General features: G+C 39.7%; 1 protein-coding gene across 1 annotated transcript in view; it reads right to left on the bottom strand.

Moving 5' to 3' along the window:
- Positions 1 to 25,751, bottom strand: part of rxfp2l (relaxin family peptide receptor 2, like) — a 72,747-nt gene that overhangs the window by 30,196 nt on the left and 16,800 nt on the right. The window contains exons 7-11 of the mRNA XM_036581000.1: positions 23,794 to 23,865; positions 18,376 to 18,447; positions 18,202 to 18,276; positions 14,475 to 14,546; positions 658 to 729 (exon numbers count right to left, since the gene is read on the bottom strand). Of these exons, the coding sequence (XP_036436893.1) occupies positions 658 to 729; positions 14,475 to 14,546; positions 18,202 to 18,276; positions 18,376 to 18,447; positions 23,794 to 23,865 (363 nt within the window). The remainder of the gene's footprint in view (positions 1 to 657; positions 730 to 14,474; positions 14,547 to 18,201; positions 18,277 to 18,375; positions 18,448 to 23,793; positions 23,866 to 25,751) is intronic.

Here is a 25,751-nt window from a genome sequence, read left to right as displayed (position 1 = left end):
TAAAAGAAAAATATCAAAGCTTTATGAATTTATCTTTCTCCCTCTGTTTCAGTCTCGCTCTCTCTTTATCTCGCCCGCTCTCACTAAAGCAATATTACTGGAAGGAAATATTAAAGTCCTTAGTTTCCTGGTACAGGAACCTCTCGTCATAATGTATTCGTGAGTTCAGGGCTGTTTTATTATATGTGTCACATAATGTGGAGGGTTTTTGTGTGAATCTCTTTGTCTTTTCTTTCTCTCTCTCTTACTCTCCTTTTCATTCTCTCTCCTTTCTTTTACGCTGGCGTTTTCTGTCTCCTCTTGCTCTCTTTTTCTCTACCTCTCTCTGACTCTCCTCACTCTCTCACTTTCTCCTCTGTTTCCCTCTCTCTCTTTCCCTTTCATTCTCTTTTCCACCCCTCTCCTCACTCTCACTTTCTCTCTCTCTTTTATGTCCTTTTCCTTCTTTTCTGTCCTTCGCTTCCTTCTTTCTTTCTTGTTGTGTTACTCTCTCTCTCTCTCTCTCTCTCTCTCTCTCTCTCGCTCTCTCTCTCTATCTCACTCACTCACACTAAAGAAATATTATTAGAAAGTAATAATAGCAGTATTAAATGTTCTTGTACTGAAACTGTGTGTGTGTGTGTGTGTGTGTGTGTGTGTGTGTGTGTAAACACTCACAGGTCTATGAGTCGGTGCATATTGGAGAACGTTCCGTCCTCGATGGTGCTGATGCGGTTCCTCCTTAAAGCTCTGAAACACAAACATAGCCTACAGCTCAGTGTTTAACTTTAACTCTCTTCTGCTGGAGTAAAATACATATGAATCTATATGCAAATATATGCTAATAAAGCCCTTCAGTTCCTCTGGACCCTCTGATTGAGTCTGAGCTGCTGATTGAGTGCTGTAAGAGATCTACACACTCATGAATCAGACCAGCGCTGGGACACACACTCCACAACAGAGTGTCTCTTATAGAAGACGGGATTTCAAATGAAATATGTGCTCCCCGGCCACTTTATTAGAAACCCCTCTCTTCAATGTAATCCTGTTATCTTACACTGAAAGTTATGAATGTTTTTCCTTTTTCCTCTTCCTGTAAAGTTGTAGTACAAGGCTGCAAATGTGATTATACAACAGCTTGGTTTTCGATTTCAGAGGCTAGTGAGTGGAACTACACAGTGTTTCTAATAAAGTGGCCAGCGAGTGGAACCACAGTGTAGGTGTTTCTAATAAAATGGCCAGTTAGTGTAAGCGCAAGGTGGGTGCTTCTAATAAAGTGGCCAGAGAGTGGAACCACAAGGTGGGTGTTTCTAATAAAGTGGCCAGTGAGTGGAAGCATAGTGTAGGTGTTTCTAATAAAGTGGCCAGAGAGTGGAAGTACACAGTGGGAGTTTCTAATAAAGTGGCCAGTTAATGGAAGCACAAGGTAGTGTTTCCAATAAAGTGGTCAGTTAGTGAAAGGTGGGTGTTTCCAATAAAGTGGCCTGTTAATGGAAGCACAAGGTAGTGTTTCTAATAAAGTGGCCAGTTAGTGAAAGGTGGGTGTTTCTAATAAAGTGGCCAGTGAGTGGAAGCACAAGGTGGGTGTTTCTAATAAAGTGGCCAGTTAGTGAAAGGTGGTGTTTCTAATATAGTGGCCAGTTAATGGAAGCACAAGGTAGGTGTTTCTAATAAAGTGGCCAGTTAGTGAAAGGTGGTGTTTCTAATAAAGAGGCCAGCGAATGTAAGCACAAGGTAGGTGTTTCTAATAAATTGGCCAGTGAGCGTATATCTGTGTGTAATAGAAGTAAAGGTTTCTTTAGTCTGCGTTGGTGATGCAGCACACCTGAGCTGCTCTTGATGTTCCTTGAAAGTTCCCCCGTCTGATAGCTCGGCTTTTCTGCTGCATGACGTAAGATTGGATTTTGATATTCAGTGTGAATTTTGTCTGGGCTCCGTCTGAAATACCTGGCTACCCCCGGCTCTTACGCACCATCTGCTTCCATGATAAAATGATTCCACACAGGGATTTGAGTTTCCGCTGCGGATTCGATTTAAGGCACGTCCCGAATGTACGGTATGATTAGATTCGGAAGTCAATTGATTTTAAAGAGAGTTTGTAATAGATTTCTCTGAATCATGTTTGGTTTAAGGACACTCCACGTGTGCCAAACTCAAACTCAAACCCCGAGTCCACATGAATCTCTGTTGAACTCTGTTTTTTTTAAAAACTTTAAACATTTTTTTCCCAAAAACACTGCAAAAAAGAAACTCCCTCTGAGAGGTGGTTTAGGGGTGGTGTAGGAGATTCGGTGCAAAACTAAAAGTAAATATGTGGCATTTTAATATTATTATTACTATTATTATAATTATCAGTACTGGTTCATAGCAATTAGTGTTATTTAGATTATTATTCTGTTCTGAATTGTGTAATTTAGGTTCTAAAGCTGAAATTGTGCGACAGAAATGCTCCAAAATGATCATTTTTTTAAATTTTCAGTTCATAATGACTCATGATTTGAATTAATAATTGCTTTGCTCCCTTTTCCTGGTAGTGATCTGCTCATAATACTCTGAGACGCACAGCAATCACATCCTCTCCTTCATCTCCTGATCTGTCTGGTAGTTTGTACTCACTGTGTTTGCTGTGGGGGTTTGATTCACTCTGCTGTGGTGATAACAGAGTTTCTATGGTTGCTGTATTTGATCCCTAAAGTCGTCGACTTAAAGCGCCTTTTGTTTCCAAACTGATGAACTAAACTAAAAGCTTTTTTGACGAAAGCTCCACTGACCATATAGTTCTACAGTTACAGACTGCAGTCCATCTGTTTCTCTGCACACATTGTTGGCCTGTTCTTCAGTGGTCAGGACCCCCTCAAGACCCTCACAGAGCAGGTACTATTTGGGTGGTGGGTCATTCTCAGCACTGCAGTAACACTGACGTGGTGGTGGTGTGTTAGTGTGTGTTGCGCTGGTCTGAGTGGATCAGACACAGCAGTGCTGCTGGAGTTTTTAAACACCTCAGTGTCACTGCTGGACTGAGAATAGTCCACCAACCAAAAATATCCAGCCAACAGCGTCCTGTGGGCAGCGTCCTGTGGGCAGCATCCTGTGGGCAGCGCCCTGTGACCACTGATGAAGGACTAGAGGATGACCAACACAAACTGTGCAGCAGCAGATGTAGTGTGAGTACTATTTTCATTAGTGTGTAAATTTAGGGCTTAGTGTTCGGGACAGACGCCTCCCAATAGAAAGGGAAGATTCTGTATATATTCAGCTTGTTACTGTCTCTGTTAGTATCCTGGGTTTGAACAGATCACAGTATAATCCTCATAAATACAGTAACTACATCTATGTAACTCAGAGTCTTGGAAACAAAACCCTGGAAGAGCCTTGATACGTCTCAGTGCTCTCCTCCCTTCTGTGTTCTACATGAACGTTAGTGACTTAGGTAAGAGGATGTATTGATTTAGGCCTCATAATTAATTATTGATTTGTTTAATCATATTTATATATATTTAACTGTGAGACACTTTATTAGAAACACTCATCTTGTGCTTCCACTAACTGGCCACTTTATTAGAAACACCCACCCCGTGCTTCCACTCACTGGCCACTTTATTAGAAACACCCACCTTGTGCTTCCACTCAATGGCCACTTTATTAGAAACACCTACCTTGTGCTTCCACTCACTGGCCACTTTAATAGAAACACCCACCTTGTGTTTCCACTCACTGGCCACTTTATTAGAAACACCCACCTTGTGCTTCCACTCACTGGCCACTTTATTAGAAACACCTACCTTGTGCTTCCACTCACTAGCCACTTTAATAGAAACACCCACCTTGTGCTTCCACTCACTGGCCACTTTATTAGAAACACCCACCTTGTGCTTCCACTCACTGGCCACTTTATTAGAAACACCCACCTTGTGCTTCCACTCACTGGCCACTTTATTAGAAACACCCACCTTGTGCTTCCATTCACTGGCCACTATATTAGAAACACCCACCTTGTGCTTCCACTCACTGGCCACTTTATTAGAAACACCCACCTTGTGCTTCCACTCAGTGGCCACTTTAATAGAAACACCCACCTTGTGCTTCCACTCACTGGCCACTTTATTAGAAACACCCACCTTGTGCTTCCACTCACTGGCCACTTTAATAGAAACACCCACCTTGTGCTTCCACTCACTGGCCACTTTATTAGAAACACCCACCTTGTGCTTCCACTCACTGGCCACTTTAATAGAAACACCCACCTTGTGCTTCCACTCACTGGCCACTATATTAGAAACACCCACCCTGTGCTTCCACTCACTGGCCATTTTATTAGAAACACCCACCTTGTGCTTCCACTCACTGGCCACTTTAATAGAAACACCCACCTTGTGCTTCCACTCACTGGCCACTATATTAGAAACACCCACCTTGTGCTTCCACTCACTGGCCATTTTATTAGAAACACCCACCTTGTGCTTCCACACACTAGCCACTTTATTAGAAACACCCACCTTTTGCTTCCACTCACTGGCCACTATATTAGAAACACCCACCTTGTGCTTCCACTCAGTGGCCACTATATTAGAAACACCCACCCTGTGCTTCCATTAACTGGCCACTTTATTAGAAACACCCACCCTGTGCTTACACTCACTGGCCACTTTATTAGAAACACCCACCTTGTGCTTCCACTCACTGGCCACTATATTAGAAACACCCACCCTGTGCTTCCACTCAGTGGCCACTTTATTAGAAACACCCACCTTTTGCTTCCACTCACTGGCCACTTTATTAGAAACACCCACCTTGTGCTTCCACTCACTGGCCACTTTATTAGAAACACCCACCTTTTGCTTCCACTCACTGGCCACTATATTAGAAACACCCACCCTGTGCTTCCACTCAGTGGCCACTTTATTAGAAACACCCACCTTGTGCTTCCATCAACTGGCCACTATATTAGAAACACCCACCCTGTGCTTCCACTCAATGGCCACTTTATTAGAAACACCCACCTTGTGCTTCCACTCACTGGCCACTATATTAGAGATAATGTGTCCTCATTAGGCCAACATCTTTCACCTGTGTGAACGTGGAGCTTATAGAGGATTTTTCAGTGAGTAATTTTTCTCACAGAATGTTTTCTTACAATTTTCTTAGCAATTTCGCCTTGAAATAATTTGTTTTGAGGGTCATTCATTCATTCATTCATTCATCATCTTTAACCGCTTAATTAAGTAGCAATTGGGAGAGCAGAGAATCCCAGACCACTCTGTCCCCCGCACCTTCCTCCAGCTCATTCTGGGGGACGACTCCAGGAACTCCTTCCAGTAGGCTGTGCCTAGTAAACCCCCACCGGGAGGCGTCCAGGGGGCATTCTGATCAGATTCCTGAACCCCCTTATCTGGCTTCTCTCAATGTGGAGGAGTAGCGGCTCTACTCTGACCCCCTCCCGGATGACCGAGCCCCTCACCCTGTCAGTAGAGTGTAGCCCACCACCCTGTGAAGAAAGCTCATTTCCGCTGCTTGTATCTGTGATCTTATTCTTCCGGTCATTTCCCACAGCTCATGACCACAGGTGAGGGTTGAGATATAGACTGACCGGTAACCGGTAACCCTCTTCACCACTACAGTCTGGTACAGTGACCGCATTTCTGCTGCCGCCTATTCCAGCCTGTGGCTGATCTCACAAACCCTATTCCCATCACTTGTCAACAAGACCCTGAGATACTTAAACCCCCCCACCTGGGGCAGGTCCTCTCCCCTTAAATGAAATAAAATGTAACACATCACAAAATATCTTTGACCACTTTTAAGGAGGCCTAAAACATTTGCAAGGCGCCACGTCTGAACACTACAGTCTGAATACTTAGCTGTTTCGTAAACAGTGTTTCTTGACTATTTTGAGCGCTGCTAATTCATAAAACGCTCCTTGTGGACTGTAGGGGTGAAACTTCAACTGAGCAATGTTCGCACACGACGCCAAACCTTTATTTCTTTTAGAAAGTGAAGAAAATTGGGTTTTACTTAAAACTGTCTATAGTGAACGTGCAGCTTTCTGACCGCTCATTAGCACAGGTAGCCGCTAGGCTGACAGCGTCTTTCTCTTTGATGTGTGAGTTAAGTTGTGGAGCTGTGAGTGTAACAGCCTGAAGGGAACATCCAGGGTACACCCACCCCCCCCCAGTCACCCACACCTGAAAGCAGCGGCGCTCCCACACACACACACACACCACACACACACACACACACACACACACACACCCACACCTGCAGCTGCTATCAAAGCCTGGTCCTCATTCAGCGCGAGACGGAAACGCTGATACTCGCGATGAATATGTACGACACGAATTCTGATTTATTTATTCCATCCGCCTTTAATCTTCTGGGAGTTCTGCTCAGGCTTAAATAATTCAGCTCAGACTCAAATCTCCATTTACATCTCATTTCATCCTGTAGATCCGCCCGAGGAACCCAAAACAGGACCTTCACTTCAGACTGACGTCTCCTCGGCTCACGGACAAAGTGCCTTTCTTACACTCCTGAAAGAGATGGTTCTTTAAGGGTTCTTTAGTAAAGTATAGAACCATGAACACTCAAAGAACACTTTGCACGATTAAAAGGTTCTTTGCATCATAAAAGGGTTCTTCAGATTGATGGAGAATGTGCTGCAGGTGGTTCTATATAGACCTTTTTGAAAAGGGTTGTTTACGGCACCAAACAGGGTTCTTCTGTAGTTACGATGTCAAGTTTGAATAATAGCAGAACTCCTTGTGCTTTTATATAGAACCATATACAACACATTCTCCGTCAATCTGAAGAACAATTTTACCAAGGAAAGAACCATTTAAGAATGTGTTGTACATGGTTCTATGCAGAACCTAGGTTCTATGTAGCACCAAAAAGGGTCCTGCTATTGTTGCCATGTACGGATAGAAGAACCCTTTTTGGGTGCTATATAGAACCATCTACAGCACATTCTCCATCAATCTGAAGAACGCTTTCACGATGCAAAGAACGCTTTGGTCATGCAAAAGGTTCTTTGAGTGTTCGTGGTTCCATGTAGAACCATTTTCGTTACTAAAGAACTCTTGGAGAACCTTCTTTGTTAAGTGTGCACTTTCTTACATGCTGCATGATCTCGTATCTAAAGCCGATCAATCATTTTAATGATGACGTACTAATTTATTTGTTTATTAATTTTTATTTTATATATTTATTTTTTATGTTTACATTCACTCCACAACCCAGGCGGATGAGCAGGTTTTAATGATGAATGAATGAATGAATGAATGAATGAATCTTAGATTTATATTTTTTATTATATATTTTATTTATAGTTATTCATACAGATATTTCCCTGTTAAAACTTGCTTGTCTTCATCTTCCTCCAAACTACTTTGTAAACTTGTATCTACTAAAATTTTTTTGTTTAATTTTTTATTCTTTATTTATGTAGAATTAAAAATCAAATTTCTCTAAAAATACTAGGGAATTTCAGGAATCGTGCATTTTTTAAGGTGGTTTTTTTAACGGTTTGTTATTGGTGGGGTCGGTAATTGATGTTTAGGGTCAGTCTGTGATTGGTCAGGGCAGTAATGAATGCGTAAGGTTTGTACGGTTGAGACTGTCGGATATTTAATGTTTTTAAGGATGAATTTTTGACTCGTCCATCCTTTTTTTTTTAATTCTTCATGTCTGGTCTGTAAAAGGTGGAGTCAGTAATGAATTCTTTTGGTCAGGTTTGTGTTTGTTGGGGTCAGTAATACATTTGTAACATCAAGTATGTGATTGGTGGGTTACTTAATGAATTCTTCTCATCTAGTTTGTGATTGGTGGGGTCAGTAATGGATTCTTTAGGTCATGTTTGTGATTGGTGGGGTCAGTGAAGAAGTCGTCGGGTCATGTTTAGGATTGGTGGGGTCATTAATGAATTCTTTAGGCCATATTTATTGGTCAAGTATTTAATAAATTGGTTGGGAATGAATTTGTAAGGTCAATTTGAGATTTTTAACAAATTTTGAAAGTTTTGTGATCATTTGTTCCAGTTTTTTTTGTTTCATTTTAATATAACCTAAAATATCTACAGCTTTGGGAATTTTGTCAGGTACACTCTGATTGGCTGTCCACACTGCTGCGTGTTTGTCGTTAGTAACTAGTAAATAATTGCGGCTTTACAGATGAATATACCATTTTGTTTCCTGCAGGTGTGTTTTTGTTGAAGCACCACCTTTACCCCTGCCTTCCCAAACTATGGGATGTGATTGGTCAGTTTGCATGTCATTCTAATGGTCTTTTCCTGCTAATGTATGCAGTTCTAAGCCATGCTGAGCAATGAAACCAGAGACGACTGGTTTCTTAGCAATTATGCCAGTCATGCTCACTGTTCACAGCATGACTCTGCATGTCTTCCTTGTTGTCTTTTGGTCAATTACTAGCGATTTTGGCCATTGCAAACTGCTCTTCATTGCTTTGGGTATTCAAAATTGGCATCATACATGAACATATTATTATTTATTATTGTAAATCATTTCACTCTCAGCCTCCTCTAACGAAGCCTCTATGGGGAAAGGCATGGAGAGGACGAGAGGAACTGTGTGTGGGGTCTGTAATGGAGGCTGGTTGGCCTCATTATCCACTGAGTCAGAGAGGTAATGACTGAGTATGTGTTTGTGAGCACTCAGTCGGGGTGATGACATTAATTCTGCGTGTCTCCACTCTATTAAGGAAGCTGGAGTTCATCCTGATTTGCGTACACACTCCAACGCTGGGGTTATTTTCTCTTCGGCACCTCGATGTGTTTGTGTTTGTTTGTTTTCGTGCATTTTTAGGAACAGAAATGTGACCTACACTGTGCATATGGGGCATAATATTATTATTTTGTATGCTGCTCGGTGACCTCTCTCTCTTTTCGAAGTGAAAAGAAAGAAAACACAATCTCTGCAGCAAAGTTTATTAAATAAAGATGCTAATTTTCACTATTCAGAAAAATAATCTCCAAAATGGCAACTTTACAGGAGAGGGGAAAAATTGTCTTCCCTTTAATGTAAGTTAATGTGAAGAGGTTTTATTCTAAGCATAAAAATTGAGTTTTTTTGGACAACAACCTTTGCTTTCTATCTGATTCATGCACCAAAAATGTGAAAAAATAAAATAGTAATTGAGGCAAGTGCAAAAAAACCCTACTAAGTCAGTACTTTAACCCTCTTTGGCTGATATCACAGCCTGCAAAGGCTTTTTGTATCCATCTAGAAGTCTTTCTATTCCTGTTTCAGGAATTTTCACCCACTCTTTCTTACAGAATGCTTATGCAATATTCTTGAGCCACCTTATACAACAGGTTTAGGATCTACTACAGATTTTCAGTGATTTTCAGTCAGGGAACTGTGACGAACATTCCGAACGCTGTAGCAGGAGTTTCTTTAAGTAGTTCATGGGGAATTTTGAAGTATATTGTAGCTTATTGTCCTGTTGTCGAAAGCAGGAACAGGATGACTCCCAGCTGCCTACAAAAAGCATTTACATGCTGTAATATCTACCTAGGGCAGGCATGTCAATCTGGGGACCTTCCGGGCCAAAGTGCTGCTGAGATCAGTGTTTACCCTCATCTACCGCTCTGAATACAGTTCATTAGCCTTGCTAAGTAGCTGATGAGCTGAATCAGGTGTGTTTAATGCAGTGTGCTGAAGTACGCAGTGTTTTGGCCCCCAAGGACTGGAGCTTTGACACATGTGACCTAGAGTGTCTAAGCTTTTGCATATGCTACAATTACTTTCTCATTTTTATTTTTTTTTATCAAATATAAAATAACTGTGCATTGATATTTGTAAAGAATGTTATTTCTTTTATATAGTTTGCTGCTGAAGTTTTCAGCACCTAAATATGTAACTTGGCCTGTGATGGAGAAATTATACACAAACCCCATTTCTGCAAAAGCTGGGACATTTTCTAAAATGCAATAAAAGCAAGAATGTGATTTGTTAATTCTCTTGAAACTTTATTTAACTTACAAAAGTACAAAGAAAAGATTTCCAATGTTGTCACCGACCAACTTAATTGTATTTTGAAAATATGCACCAATTTAGAATTTGATGCCAGCAATACACTCAAAAAAATTTGGGTTACCACTGTGTTATGTCACTTTTCCGTTTACTTACACTTTTTAATCGTTTGGGAATTGAGCATACAAATTGTCGCAGTTCTGCAAGTGGATTTTCGCCCATTCTTGCTGACACAAGACTTCAGCTGCTCAACAGTTCGTAGTTATTATTGTCTGATTCTCCCCTTCATGGTGCGCAATTCATTTTCAATAGGAGACACAAGCTGTTGTAACACTTGCAGAATGAGACCTGGCATTGTCTTGCTGAAATAACCATGGACATCTTGGGAAAAGACGTTGTCTTGATGGCTGCATATGTCTCTCTAAAATTCCAATATATGCCTCCGTGTCAATGATACCTTCATACATATGTAAGTCATCCATGCCGTGAGCGCTGATGCACCTCGAAACAATTGTTCGCTTTTGCATCTTTTGCTGATGTCTGGATGGTCCATTTTCTCTTTGGTATAGAGAACCTGACATCCATTTTTCCCAAAAACAAGCTGAAACATGGACTCATCTGACCACAGCACACATTTCCACAGTCTTTCAGAAAATCTGAGATGAGCTCGGGCCCAGAGAACTTGGCGGCGTTTCTGCACAGAATTGAGGTATGGCTTTCTCCTTGCGTAATAGAGTTTGATCCTTGATGCAGCGGCAGACTATGTTAAGTGATAACGCTTTTCGGAAGTTCTCAAAAAAACCTTATCACTTATTTAACACAGTAGCAAGACGGTTTCTCATGCTATGCCATCTGTGGGCTTGAAGGTCACACACATTCAACAGTGGTTTCTGCCCTTGCCCTACACGGATTGAGATTTCTCCATCTTTTGAAACATTCCTGCTTACTGTGGAATGTTTCAAAACATGAATAGGCTCTAAACTTTTCATTCTATTTTGCTCTGTTTCAACTAGGTTTGAGCATGTAGCGGGCACCAAATTAAGAATTTGTTTATATTTACAAAATACAATCAAGTAAAAACAAGTTGCATAGTCACAACAATTTTTGTACTTTTGACAGCTAAATAAAGTTCAAGACATATATATATATATATATATATATGTATTGTGTGTGTGTTGGTGTGTGTATGTGTATAGAGAGAGAGAGAAAAGTGGCTCCATGTCTTGCTAATATATATAAACTTGTGTATGTGGGGGTGCACTCAGTCTTTGCCCTTCAAAAATCATTTTAAACTGATTTGGCAGTGAACCTGCTGCTGAGTTGGTCTTTCTGAACCCAAAATCCAAAAACGGAGCCACAAAGATTTGATGAGGAGCACAGCCAAGTGTGAACACCTGGGGTAACAGCAGGATAGAGGACAGAGACGATAATGATGATGATGATGATGATGATGATGCTGGTGGTGATGACATCTTGGATCTTGCCTAAAAGCCACGGTAATTTAGCTTAGCCTGATTAAAAAGTCAGTAACCCGACACCATTAAAATGTGTTACTTAACAATTTTTGTCAAATGATAATATTTTTATTTTACTCAAGTCCATCGGTGAGTAAGGCCATCTGTTTGTTCCATTTCAGTCACTGACGTTTAGTTCCTAATTCTCTTTTTTAATTTCATTCTGTTGTGTTGGTTCAGCTCCTGTTCTTCTTTACCGCTGATCACTCCTCTCACTTTAGCACTTTATTTTTGTCTACATGGATCCATATTTAAGTCTGAGTGGATCCAAAAGGAGACAAAATTCAGTTTCTATGAGGCTTCTTATCTTATTTGCAGCTTCTTATTAAAATTACAAATTATAAATCACAAGTTACATTCTGGTGCCTGACTCTGGGTTCATTTTAACTGTAGCGATCAGTCAGTTCCCACAGAAGCAGGTGATTTGTGCCCAGAATTTAGGAACAGACTGAGTTAAGATTTTTGCAACTTTATGCAAATTAACCTGTGCAGGTCAACAATGTTATACATGACATCAAAGGATGGTGTACATCAAAGAATAAATTTCAGGACCGCTGCATGCTAGAGAATTGCTTTTATTTTTTCCTTTGTAATCCAGCCTTGATCTGCAGTCTTGTTGGAGACTGTAAAATAAATCCATAATGAGAAATCCAACACTGAATGTCTTCTGTAGTTATTTATCCATTTCTCCATGTTGAAATGAGTTAGTGATGTTGTTAGCATGGCTATCAGCCATCAACTGATGCCTTGAATCGAGTCTGTCGACGAGTCAGAGGCTGTGTTCCTGATTTGTCAACCAATCAGATGCTGTGTTCCTGACCTGGTGACCAATCAGAGGCTGCTTTCCTGACTTGTCTACCAATCAGAAGCTGTGTTCCTGACTTGTCGACCAATTAGAGGCTGTATTACTGACTTGTCGACCACACAGAGGCTGTATTCCTGACTTGTCGACCAATCCATGGCTGTGTCCCCAACTTGTCGACCTATCAGAGGACGGGTTCCTGACTTCTCAACCAATTAGATACTGTGTTCCTGACTTGCTGACCAATCTGAGGATGTGTTCCTGACTCGTTGACCAATCAGAGGCTGTGTCCCCAACTTGTCGATCAGATGCTGTGTTCCTGACTTGTCGACCAATCAGAGGCTGGGTTCCTGACTTGTTGACCAAACAGAGATTGTGTTCCTGACTTGTTGACCAATCAGAGGCTGTGTCCTCAACTTGTCAGTTGATCAGAAGCTGTGTTCCTGACTTGTCAACCAATCAGAGGCTGGGTTCCTGACTTGTTGACCAAACAGAGATTGTGTTCCTGACTTGTTGACCAATCAGAGGCTGTGTCCTCAACTTGTCAACTGATCAGAAGCTGTGTTCCTGACTTTTCGACCAATCACAAGCTGTGTTCCTGACTTGTCAACCAATCAGAGGCTGGGTTACTGATTTGTTGACCAAACAGAGACTGTGTTCCTGACTTGTCGACCAATCAGATGCTGTGTTCCTGACTCGTTGACCAATCAGAGGCTGGGTTACTGACTTGTCGACCAAAAAGAAGCTGTGTTCCCAACTTGTTGACCAATCAGACGCTGTGTCCCCAACTTGTCGACCAATCAGATGCTGTGTTTCTGCCTTGTCAACCATTTAGAAGCTGTGTTCCTGACTTGTCAACCAATCAGAGGCTGGGTTACTGACTTGTCAGCAAAACAACCCTTCCAGGCAAAATAAAAGTAAGTCTCTAGCAACTTTCCTGAGATATTTATTCTTTTATCTGTGACGTCCTTTGATGTTGCACACGACGTCATCAACCTGAGAGGGTTAAGTAGGAATATGCTTGAAAAGATTAGCTCAAACTGACTGCTGGCCCAGTCATAGGCACAGGGTGCGGTGGGCTCCTATTTCTGTACTGAAGGATGGGTTTAGGATACTTGGCAAAACTCTGCTTGTAGTTCTAGTCTGTAAAGTTTTTGTCTTTATTTGATCTTTGTTAGAAGCTACTGATAAAAAACAGACCCCGTTTGAGTCCAAATGTTTGACTGCTGTAGTCATCCATCTCAGTGCTGGGGCAGGAGTGGGTTGTACTTACAGGACTTTATAGATTTTTCTTCTGCTCCAGCATCCAGCACACCTGAGTCAGGTGATCTAGTCTGACAGCACTTAATGACCTGATTCAGCTGGAGCTCCAACAGAACAAAATACCGACCAGCACTGACCAGGACTAGAGTGGGAAACACTAGCATGTGGTCAGTTTGTGTAGAAAACATTTGCTATGCATAACAGATTTATGACATTATTTTAAATATTCGCCAGAGCCTGTGTTCCTGACTTGGCGACCAATCAGATGCTGTGTTCCTGACTTGTTGACCAATCAGAGGCTGAGTTCCTGGCTTGTCAACCAATTGGATGCTGTGTTCATGACTTGTCAACCAATCAGAGGCTGTGATCCTCACTTGTTAACCAATCAGAGGCTATGTTCCTGACTTGCTAACCAGACAGAGGCTGTGTTCCTGACTTGTCAACCAGTCAGAGGCTGTGTTCATGACTTGTCGACCAATCAGATGCTGCATACCTGATTTGTCGACCAATCAGTGGCTGTGTCCCCAGCTTGTTGACTGATCAGAGGCTGTGTTTCCTGACTCGTCAACCAATCAATTGCTTTTAAATGCACTTACTTATTTATTTTATTTACTTGTGGAAAACATCACCGTACAGCAGTTTAGCCCCACCCATTCAGCCAGCAGGAGTTTTGTCCTACCTATTCATCCTACAGCAGTTTAGTCCAACTCTCACATTGAGATTTTTGGTCTGGGCTGCTTTTTGAGTGAAGGCAGCCAATCAGAACAGTGCTCATTTACATATATAAGTCTTAAAGGCGCAGTTACGAAAACAACCTGTTTAATTTTTTGCTATATGTAAAATTACACAAACACCATAAATGGACCTCATTAGTCATTTTGGAGATCATCTTTAGAACATTTTGTGCATGTTTGCATCCATATTACTTACAGTACAGTGAGAGAGGAGCAGTTTTTAAAACTAGACGACCACAATGACGAAATCCGGTTCCCTTCCAAATCCCTGTGAACACACATACAAAACATAGTACTATCAAAAAATAATGTGAAAGAAAAATGAGTGTAATTAAAATTTGAACAGGTGATTAATTATCCACCCCGTATTCTTAAGGCTAATGATATTTTACTGAAATGAAAACACAGCCCCAGCCCTGTGCCTTAACGGCAAGTTTTTACAAGATTTTCCCACAGAAGGTGCCTTGTCACACTTTCTCAGCAGAACTTCTGCAACTGCAGCGACTGGACGGTCCTCATAAACTCACAAGGTCACGGCAATCTGAGTTTACTCTGAGGAAGTTGCACCGGAACGTCTGACAAAGTCGATAATGCTAGTCTTCCAGTGATTCCTCTAGGATTGTTCTCAGCAAAAAATAAATAAATAAATAACGTCATTTGGCAGTTATTTTACTGACATCTATTGAAGTAACATTAACGGTACTTTGAGTCACTGAGTTTGCTAACGTTAATGTTAGGTTAGCTGGGCCCTTATTTCACGATATACAGGGTGATTCAAAAAGATTCATCCGATTTCAAAATGATTTATTTCTCTTGTAAATCATTACAGATCAATGCAGTAAACTGTAAATGGTTTAAATGAGCATAAAGTTTATTATGTAATTGTACAAGGTCTCAGTATGAACCTCCTCCAGCTGTACAGACAACATCAACATCATAGTCAAACTCATCCCATACTGGATTGAGGCTGTCGGGTGTCGCTGCACTCACGGCTCTTTCAGTGCGATTTCGGGGATCATCCAGTGTTGTGGAACCAGCGACGAACGCTCTGAGCTGTTGGAGCTTCACTGCCCACGAAAATCACACTGCACAGTTATGACGGATTCACTCTTATTGAAGTGGAGAACGCAGAACGCTTTCTGCTCAGGGGTCTCATCTCCTCTCAGACTGAAGGGAGCCATCTTCCACTGACAGTCAGAAACTCTATGACCCCCTCTTTCAGTTGGATTGTGATTGGTTCCTCGGCACCTCACGATTGTAAAAATATGGTGCTTTGAAATCGGATTAATCTTTTTGAATCACCCTGTATTACTACTACTAATAACTACTATTATTAACAATAATAATAATAATAATTGGTTGACCATGAAGATCAGTTGAGAATAACGCTACACTATAAATGTTATTGTAAACTGTAAAATCTTAATGTTAGCTAGTTTAATCTATTTTTCTTTCTCCTTTGTCGGGCGCATAGATGTAGGAACAGTAGGTTGGGTGTTGCCACATGTCTCCACTTCCTGTATCTGTCTTTTCAAATTAAAAGCCCTCTGCAGAGTTTGTAATTGTGACTTCAGAACATTTTCTAAACAGCGGTGACAATAAATTTGCCATGGCGGGCCTACACTGCAAAACATGTATAGTGGAAACACTGTGTTCAACTCCTTAATGACACTTAAAATGTTATTTAAAAGGTATTCAATTGCCTGCAGACGGGGGTCTCAAACTACCAACCTCATAAGGCATCAGTTTGTACCTTTGAGCCCACAAAACATTTATTTCAATTTCTGTGGCTACATTTTCCATCTGACAGTTAAATTGGCTTCAGTCTCCAGACACTGTGTCTGATTCTTCAACGTAAGTTCTATTAAATCAGCTCAGACTGACAATTACAATGTTAAAAGCACAAACAGAGCATTGTGTGCAAAAGGAAACATTCAAACACAAACTGGACGCAGCATAGACGCTTCACACTGACTGCAATTTAGCTACAACTTACTCAGCTATTACTCTAATTTAGATAGTTAGTTAAATCTGCTTTTGTGGATTCATTTAAATATACAGTGCCTCGCAATTAAGAAATTAATGGAATTATCAAACTAACTACTGTTAAATATAAGTATCCTTGATTTAATGATACACTGCATGATTTTACCTCATATATAGTTACATTTGATTCTCGAGAACAAATTATAAAACACTTTTTCCATATTTTAATTTAAAAATGTTAAAAAATTCTGCAGTTAAAATGGAAATTCCACCGATTTTCCCAAATTTAAAATAATTCAGTGTTTGAGATGTAAACAGAGAGATTCAGAGTGGTTTGGTGTGAAATGATTCAGATGTGTTTACAGTGGTGGTGATAGGAACCAGGGGTCGCCATGAGTACAACACAAATATAGACATTTTTTTTCTTATGCAGAACCACCAGTGAACCTACACGAGTCTTCTGAGTTTATATGGAATGTTGATGATGGAAAATAGTGGAAAATCTGAAAATAATAAGTTTTCTTTGGGGACTATTTTGCCTCACAACACCCTTCTTGTATCCCTCCACCATGAATTGATTTAATTAATTGATTAAAGTGATTTTAGATCAAAAAATAAAACAGTGTCTCAGTCATCAGGCAGTGAATTCATAACCATTTCATGTAGTAACTGTCTGTGAGGGAGCTTTTAGAGGTGGACGTCTGGTTCCTATCAGCACCACTGTGAACAGTTCTGACTCTGTAAGTTTCTCTAAAACAGAGCGTTTCACACCAGACCACTCTGAACGACTCTGTTTACATCTTGACTACTGAATTAAGCAGATATTTTGAAAAACCATATTGAAAAAAATTGTCCATGTTACCCAAGTTTACAACAGCCAGATCATTCTTTGTTACCACGGCAACATAGTAGCCCGAGCTGGTAAACAACGTGATCTACCAGCATAACAATTTGAGTGAAAAGTAGAGTCGCTGAAATTTTAACATGAATTTCAGGGTTTGTTAGTATTTGGTGGTGTGCAAAAGTCTCTGATCAACAGACCTAATCCACCTGAAAGTCATCTGACCATGAGCTTCACTGGAAGAGATCAGACTAAATACAGTCTGACCTTTTAGCATAAAGACCTCAACATGGTCAATTTCACAAATTTGCTGAAATTTGAATGGTGAGCTGGAAAAAGTGCAGAAATTTTGAACATTTCTTCTTCATTTGAATCATCATAATTTCTTTTGTTTCAAATTTTTTAAAATGCTAAAATGTTCTGGTTGTTTTGAGGTTTTAATAAAAAATTTCCCAGATTTTTAATATGCTCTCAGACCCCCCTTATTTCTCCACTCATTGTCCATCTTTTCAGCTCCACTGACCATATAGTTTCACTGTGTAGTTCTACAGTTACAGACTGTAGTCCATCTGTTACTCTGCATACTTTGTTACCCTGTTCTTCAGTGGTCAGGACTCCCATGGACCCCCACAGAGCAGGTACTATTTGGGTGGTGGATCATTTTCAGCACTGCAGTAACACTGACGTGGTGGTGGTGTGTTAGTGTGTGTTGCACTGGTATGAGTGGATCAGACACAGCAGTGCTGCTGGAGTTTTTAAACACTTCAGTGTCGCTGCTGGACTGAGAATAGTCCACCAACCAAAAACATCCAGCCAACAGCGTCCTGTGGGCAGCGTCCTGCTACCTGCTCTGTGGGGGTCCTGACCATTGAAGGACAGGGTAACAAAGTATACAGAGAAACAGATGGACTACATATATATATATATATATATATATATATCAGCCACTATATTTTTTCAGGTATAAAACCCTTCAAAATCATAAGTTTAAAGAAGAAAAGAAAATCTCTGAATAACTTTGAATACATTTAGCGTAACTTCGGACTGTTGGTTGGTCTGCTCCTCATTAAAAATGTGACTCAGTGTTATCACTCACAGCCAGTTGAGGCGCGGCATCTCATAGCAGAGCGACGTCTTGGGCATCTGTTCCACCGAATTGTTTAACAGAGACCTACAAACACACACACACACACACACACAGAGCCGGGTTTGAGTTTGTTGAGTTTGATGCGTTCGGTGTGCAGAGGTTGGTGGAGAATAAGGCACTCACAGGAAGAATAAAGACTTCAGGCCCTCAAAAGACTTCTGACGCAGAGAAGAGATTCTGTTCTCGTCCAGGATCCTGTAAAAAAACATAAACATAAACACACACCAAATGAAATCGCATGCCTTCACAGTGTGAGTCTTAGAAGAGTGAATATCAGCAGCCGCAGAGCTCCTGTCTGCAGGATAAACACCTTCCTGCCGGACCAAATCGGGATATTTGTAAACATGAAGGCCAGCAGTTCCTCTGGGTGAATAATTCGCCTCCGAGCAGCTCAATTTACGCCACAATTTACAGTAAACACAAACAGAACAGCCCGAGCGTCGGCCATGACGTTAACATATAATGTCAAATGTAGCTCAGTATGTAATGAATTTTATTCATGCTTTTCCTTTATTCCAGCTGTCCAAAGCAGGTAGAGCTGCTTTTAGCAGTATTAACTCCACTGAGGATCACGACACGCCGAAACGACAATTTAATGAATTCTTTATTATTCTTACATTATTATTACATCACCAATAAGAGCACCAGAAGGTAAAGCAGAACTGTGTTTTGGTGTGTCTTTTTTTTTTTTTTAATGACATCGGCAAAATTAGCTAGATAGGAAGATAATGCTATTAGCATTTACGCCCGCCTCTACAGAAACAGTGTTTTAGCTCATATTTTCACATTTCACAAAAAAATAAATAACTATCTCGCTGAAAAAAACGCACAGATAAGCAAACGTTTTATTTCTAAGCTGGTCTCTGCCGGTAGTTCTGGTCTGGTTCTGGTGTAGCTGGTCACCCCAGCATGGTCATGTTGGTTGACCAGCATACCAGCATCCAAAACACACAACATATGCTGGCTTTGCTGGTGATGGTCAATGCTAGTCTATGCTGGTTTTTCTAGGAGAGTAATTAAATAAAGCAACTTGACTCTGTACACACAGACAGTACAGTGCATTGTTATCAGCCAAATAATTGAGCTAACTAGCAAGCGAGGAGGCTAGTTAACCAAAGTGGACGCTTTAGAGTCACCTAAAATGACCTAAAAGACTACTAATTGGAAAATTATGTTTATTATAATTAGTTTCAGTTGCTATTAAAGAAGGTAGAAACAATTAACCAGATATACACAGCAAATAATGTATCTTAGCAAGTGAGAACATCTTAAACGTAGTCATTATATCTAATATTTCTCATTCTGAGACGGTTGGAAGAATACTGTAAGATTATTACACTTATTTTTAGATGTTTGTACTTATTTTAAAGGAAGATTGTTTACTTGTCTTATGCATTGTTTCATAGAAATAAGTAAAAATGTCCAGAAATAAGGTGAATCATCTTAAAATATTCTTACAAGTGTCATAATGAGAAACAGTAGAATTATTGGGGACCCGACTTTGACTTCAGTACCAGTGACTCCGGCTTGGACTCTGACTCGGACTTGAGTGTCATGATTAGAAACGACTCTCAAAGCAGAAGAAACGTGGAGAGTCTGACTGCAGATATAGCTGATTTTTTCATGTGAATAAATTCGTTTCCTGCTGTAAACTGAATAAACAGCAACATGGTCAGATGTCTGTTTCTGTTCTTATGCTTGATTTATTTTATTTCAGAAGACAAGAGCAGCGATAGAGCTCAAATTCGCCTCCATAAGCTGGAAACAAGCAACGCATCAACAACTCCACTCTTACTGGAGAAACTCACCAGGCGGACTGACCAACAAAAGAAACACGGCGTCTCTGTTTGACCGACTTTAACAGCTTCTGCAGGTAAAACAAGCGCAACATTCACCACAAGGCTAAAATAGACTTTTTATTCACTAACTTCTGATTGGAATTTGCCGTTCCACCTTAAATGGTGCAGCAGTGAGCCTCCGGAACGTAACTGCTGCACCATTTAAGGTGGAACGGCAAATTCCAATAAGAAGTTGGTGAATAAAAGGTCACACAGCTTCATACGTTCGTCATCATTTTGCTGTCTTTTCTGTAAAATTTGTCCAGTTTGGTCATTTTGGTTTCTGTTGTCATCTAAATTCAATTCAAACTAGCTGTTGGTTTTAGTTGGCTGAACTAGTGTTTCCAAAAATTCCAAAAAAAGTTCAGTAGTACTTTTAAAATTCTTTTCATGTGTAGTTTCACTACTCTGCGTATACCAGTTTGCCTGTCATGGTTATCTGTGTACCATGGATTTAGTATTTTAGTGGGAAGGGTAAAACAATAATAATAATAATAATAATAATAATAATATACAGCCATAAGCTGCTAACCTGCTGTCATGTAAAGGCTACAGTACTGTTACTACTATTCAGTGTTTGGCTTTAAATTAGCTGAAGAATGCAGACTGACTTGTTTAGGACTCAAAGATCAGGACTATTGACTCGAGACTCACCTGTACTGACTCAGGACTTGAATCGAGACTCGACTATCTTGACTCAGGACTTGAGTATCAAGACTTGCGACTTGTTCCCACCTCTGTGAAACACCTTTATAGACTGAATGCTTTTTAATTAAACCCTGCAGTAAAATGTGTGGCTGGTGTGAGTTTATGGTTATATATGAGGTTATATATATATGGTTATATGTGACAGAAGGTTATTGGCCTGTGAATATATGTGTATTCTAGGTCTTAGTTGAATAACTCTCTGAATTACTACATGGTACCTCGCAGTACTACTGACTTTCTCCACCTGGATTACTGATGTGACGTAGCAGTGATTCGCCACATGATTACACTCTCCAGGCTCCGCCCACAAACGTTATTTCCACTCTACAGTTGTGTGGCTTGACAAGCTTCACAGAAAGCTGGTAAAAATCTGCTTCACCCTCACTGAACTTATGCTGGAGTTCAGTTTACAGTCACTAAATACTGTTGAGTCCAGTTTATAATGCTAAGATGCTAAGCTGCTAAGCTGGGCTGTAGGCCTGTTCCAGATGGTGCTGTTATGTGAGGATCAAGAGGAGGTCAGGTGTCCAGTTCTTCTTGTCTATTCTGAATTTTTACCCCGTCTCCAAAGGAGAAAACAAATTTTATTGTTGTGCTCCATAAAACATACAAAGTAGCTGCGTAAAGCAAAAACATCTGAATCAAAATGGAATAAAAAAATGAGAAAAAGTCTAGCAAAAAAATAAAAAACTTATATGTAAATATATATTTTATTATCATGATATCATGAATGATAGCAAGCGACTGAAATGTTTGTTCGGTTGTGTTCAAATTTACTCCACTTTCAGTAGTGAACTCTGGTAAAAAGCTGCTGCCGCTGTTTTCCATTTCCAACGACCCACTGATTGGGCTGCCACTCATATTCACAATTTATCTAGAACTTCCAGAAGGTATAGAGAGACATTTTTCTTACATCTACTGGAAACAAAGCGTGATTGGTTAACTCCTCTGTCACTGCGTGATTGTGCTGACAGTTAATCTGTTGTGTTAGGACTTCTCTTCAGCTCCTGAAGTCCTAACCAATAGGAGAGCTTGTTTAGCTATGTCTACCTAGATACCACAGAGACAAACAACTCCTGATTGGCCCATTTTCTGCTTAGTGTTTCAAGAATTTAACCCTTTTGTTTCCGTCCAAAACTTTGGATTGGAACAACAGTAGAGCTGTAATACTTGCAGAGTTTAAATACGAGCCTGATTTCACTGAATAACAATTACAGACGTCCATTTTTCAGTTTTCAGAAATCATTAGGTTTCCTCTAAAGGCCTGGAAGACTCTGAGGGATCCCCTCTGTCGATAGTCTTTTTTACTGGACATTATTTGTTCTTTAAAAGTGAGTTTCAGCGTGAGGTTTAAAGAGGATTCCCTGGAGAAGCATATGATGTAGTTCGGTTCTTGAAAAGCACAAAAATTAGATTTTATAGTGGTTATCAAATTCCCAGCAACGCCGACGGAGGCACAGTGTGTAATTTTCTGCAATTGTGCTCAAAAAAAAAAAAAAATGAACAAGAAAAAGCCGAAATAACTAAAGGAGCCAATATGATCCCTGAAGAGACACAACATCTCTGCCATGGCTAACAGAGCGAGAAACAATCAGCAGAGACAGGGAGAGAGAGAGAAACAGGACAAGAGAGAGAAAATTGGCTCTTGACTCCAAACAGGCAAAGTCCAATCAGCTCCAACAGCATGATTGACATAAACATCTCTTTATCCATCGTCTCGCTGTCTCTGTCTGTGTCTGTATGAACACAAGCCAGACGCATCCAGACGGCCCTAATAAGTGAATTCAGCTACTTCAAACTCCACCTGTCATTATCATCACATTTATTTAAGCTGACAGCTGTGATTTTCTGTTGTTGTTTGTTTTCACAATCATTTGTTTACACCACAGCAAACACAATGTCAGGTGGGTGCATTTTTATTTATTGCATTGAGTCACATGTTTGTAAATAAAACAAAGGGTTACATTTGTTGAAACACATCAAGTGTCTTATAAAGACAAAAATGCATAAACGCCATAACTCCTTCAGAGGGCGGCGGTGAGTGACGTTTGTTTATTTGATGTTTGTTAATGACGCCTTTAGAGGGCGGCAGCAGCGATATCAAAACCGATCAGGCATAACATGAAGACCACCTCCTTGTTTCTACGCTTTGTTATCCCCCTTTTACCCTGTTCTTCAGTGGTCAGGACCCCCATGGACCCTCACAGAGCAGGTACTGTTTGGGTGGTGGATCATTCTCAGCACTGCAGTAACACTGATGTGGTGGTGGTGTGTTAGTGTGTGTTGCGCTGGTCTGAGTGGATCAGACACAGCAGTGCTGCTGGAGTTTTTAAAGACCTCAGTGTCACTGCTGGACTGAGAATAGTCCACCAACCAAAAATATCCAGCCAACAGCGTCCTGTGGGCAGCGTCCTGTGGGCAGCGTCCTGTGGGCAGCGTCCTGTGACCACTGATGAAGGACTAGAGGATGACCAACACAAACTGTGCAGCAGCAGATGAGCTATCATCCCTGACTTTACATCTACAAGATGGACTGACAAGTTAGGAGTGTCAGAGTGGACAGTGAGTGGACACAGTTTTTAAAAAATCCAGCAACACTGCTGTGTCTGATCCACTCGTACCAGTGCAACACACACTAACACCACCACCACGTCAGTGTTACTGCAGTGCTGAGAATGATCCACCACCCAAATAGTACCTGCTCTGCGAGGGTCCATGGGGGTCCTGACCACTGAAGAACAGGGTAAAAGGGGGCTAACAAAGTATCAGAGAAACAGATGGACTACAGTCTGTAACTGTAGAACTACAAAGTGCACCTATATAGTAAGTGGAGCTGATAAAATGGACAGTGAGCACAGAAACAAGGAGGTGGTCATAATATTATAATAATATATATTATATATTATAATATATATATATATATACACACTGAAAGAATGAATGAATGAATAAATAAATAAATAAATAGATGGGTGTGTGTGCATTATGTACTCACAGCCACTCCAGACTGTTGAGGTCAGTGAAAATTCCTGCTTTCAGAGACGAGATTCTGTTCTGACTCAAAAACCTGAGAGAGAGAGAGAGAGAGAGAGACACAGAGAGAGAGAGGGCGAGAAAGAGAGGGAGAGATGGGGGAATGAATGATGGATAAGTAGGATCGAAAGCTGTGATTAATATGAAATTGGAGCTTAAGTAAGCATTTGGGAGAGTTTCAATTCCACTACAGTCAAATTGCCCATCTGCACTGAGAGAGAGAGCGTGAGTATGCATAATATACCCTTACTGTCTCTCTCTCTCTCTCTCTCCCTCTCTCTCTATCCCTCTCTCTCTCAAACTCTAATAGTGTTGTTCCCATACATTATAACTAGCTGTTGCCAAAGCAATGAATCACATAGTGTATTTCAAGTGATCAGCTTCATATTGATGTAAAAACAGAAACAATAATAATATTATTTTCACAAATGAAACATTTGTATGTGTGCATATGTAACATCAGACTCTCTTTCAGTCTCTCTATTTGTAAGTTAGTTTCCTGTTAAAATAAATAATAGTATTAATAATATTTGATATGAAACATTAATAACAGTAAACTTTATGTTCTGTCTGTAAAAATATAAGCACACAATAAAGGTTAATGTAATGTAATCTAATCTAGACCTAGACATTGACCTCTTAACTGGCCAGGACTCACCGGTGGGTCCAAAGTTTTACTACATGCTGCCACAACCTAAGAATAACTCAGTCCCTCACTGAAAAATAAGCCTTAGTATGTTATACTAGTATGTAACAGTATGTCATTTTTAAGGGTTAAATTAATCTAATCTAATCTAATCTAATCTAATTTAATTTAATCTAATTTAGTCTAGATACACAAGTATATTGATATCAATATAGTGGCAAATAAAATGAATGTAATCTAATGTAGATTTACATATAGTGGACAATAAAGTTAATCTAATCTAATCCATTGTAATCTAATCTAATCTAATTTAATCTGATCTAATTTAGTCTAGATACATAGATATATTGATATGCATATAGTGGCAAATAAAGTTAATATAATATAATCTAGTTTACATATAGTTAAGAATAACGTTAATCTAATCTAATCCATTGTAATATAATCTAATCTAGTCTAATTTAATCTAATCTAATGTAGTCTAGATACATAGATATATTGATATCAATATTGTGGCAAATAAAATCAATGTAATCTAATCTAGATTTACATATAGTGGACAATAACATTAATTGAATCTATTTGCTTGTAATCTAATCTAATTTAATCTAATCTAATTTAATCTAATCTAATTTAGTCTAGATACATAGATATATTGATGTTGATATAGTGGCAAATAAAACTAATTTGCAATCTAATCTAGATTTACATATAGTGGACGATAAGGTTGATTTAATCTAATCCACTGTAATCTAACCTAATCTTATCTAATCTAATTTAATCTGATCTAATTTAGTCTAGATATGTAGCTATATTGATATTGATATAGTGGCAAATAAAATGAATGTAATATAATGTAATCTAATCTACATATGGAGACAGTGGTAAACAAAGTTAATCCAATCTTATCTAATCTAGATATAGATATAGGGGACAATATAGTTAATCCAATCTAATCCATTGTAATTTAATCTAATTTAACATAATTTAATCTAATTTAGTCTAGATACATAGATATATTGATATCGATATGGTGGCAAATAAATTTAATGTAATCTAATCTACCTATGGATACAGTGGAAAATTAATTAAAAAGTTAATCCAATTTGATCTAATCTGGATTTAGATATAGGGAACAATATAGTTAATCCAATATAATCCATTGTAATCTAAACTAATCTAATCTAATTTAATCTAATTATTCTAGGTACATAAATATAGTGATATCAATATAGTTAATATAATCTAATCTAAATTCACATATAATGGACAAT

The sequence above is a fragment of the Colossoma macropomum genome, unplaced genomic scaffold (assembly GCF_904425465.1).
Source record: "Colossoma macropomum unplaced genomic scaffold, Colossoma_macropomum, whole genome shotgun sequence".
Taxonomy (NCBI): Eukaryota; Metazoa; Chordata; class Actinopteri; order Characiformes; family Serrasalmidae; genus Colossoma; species Colossoma macropomum.
Note: the sequence above shows the minus strand (reverse complement) of the source record. Positions and strands in the feature narration are given on the sequence as shown.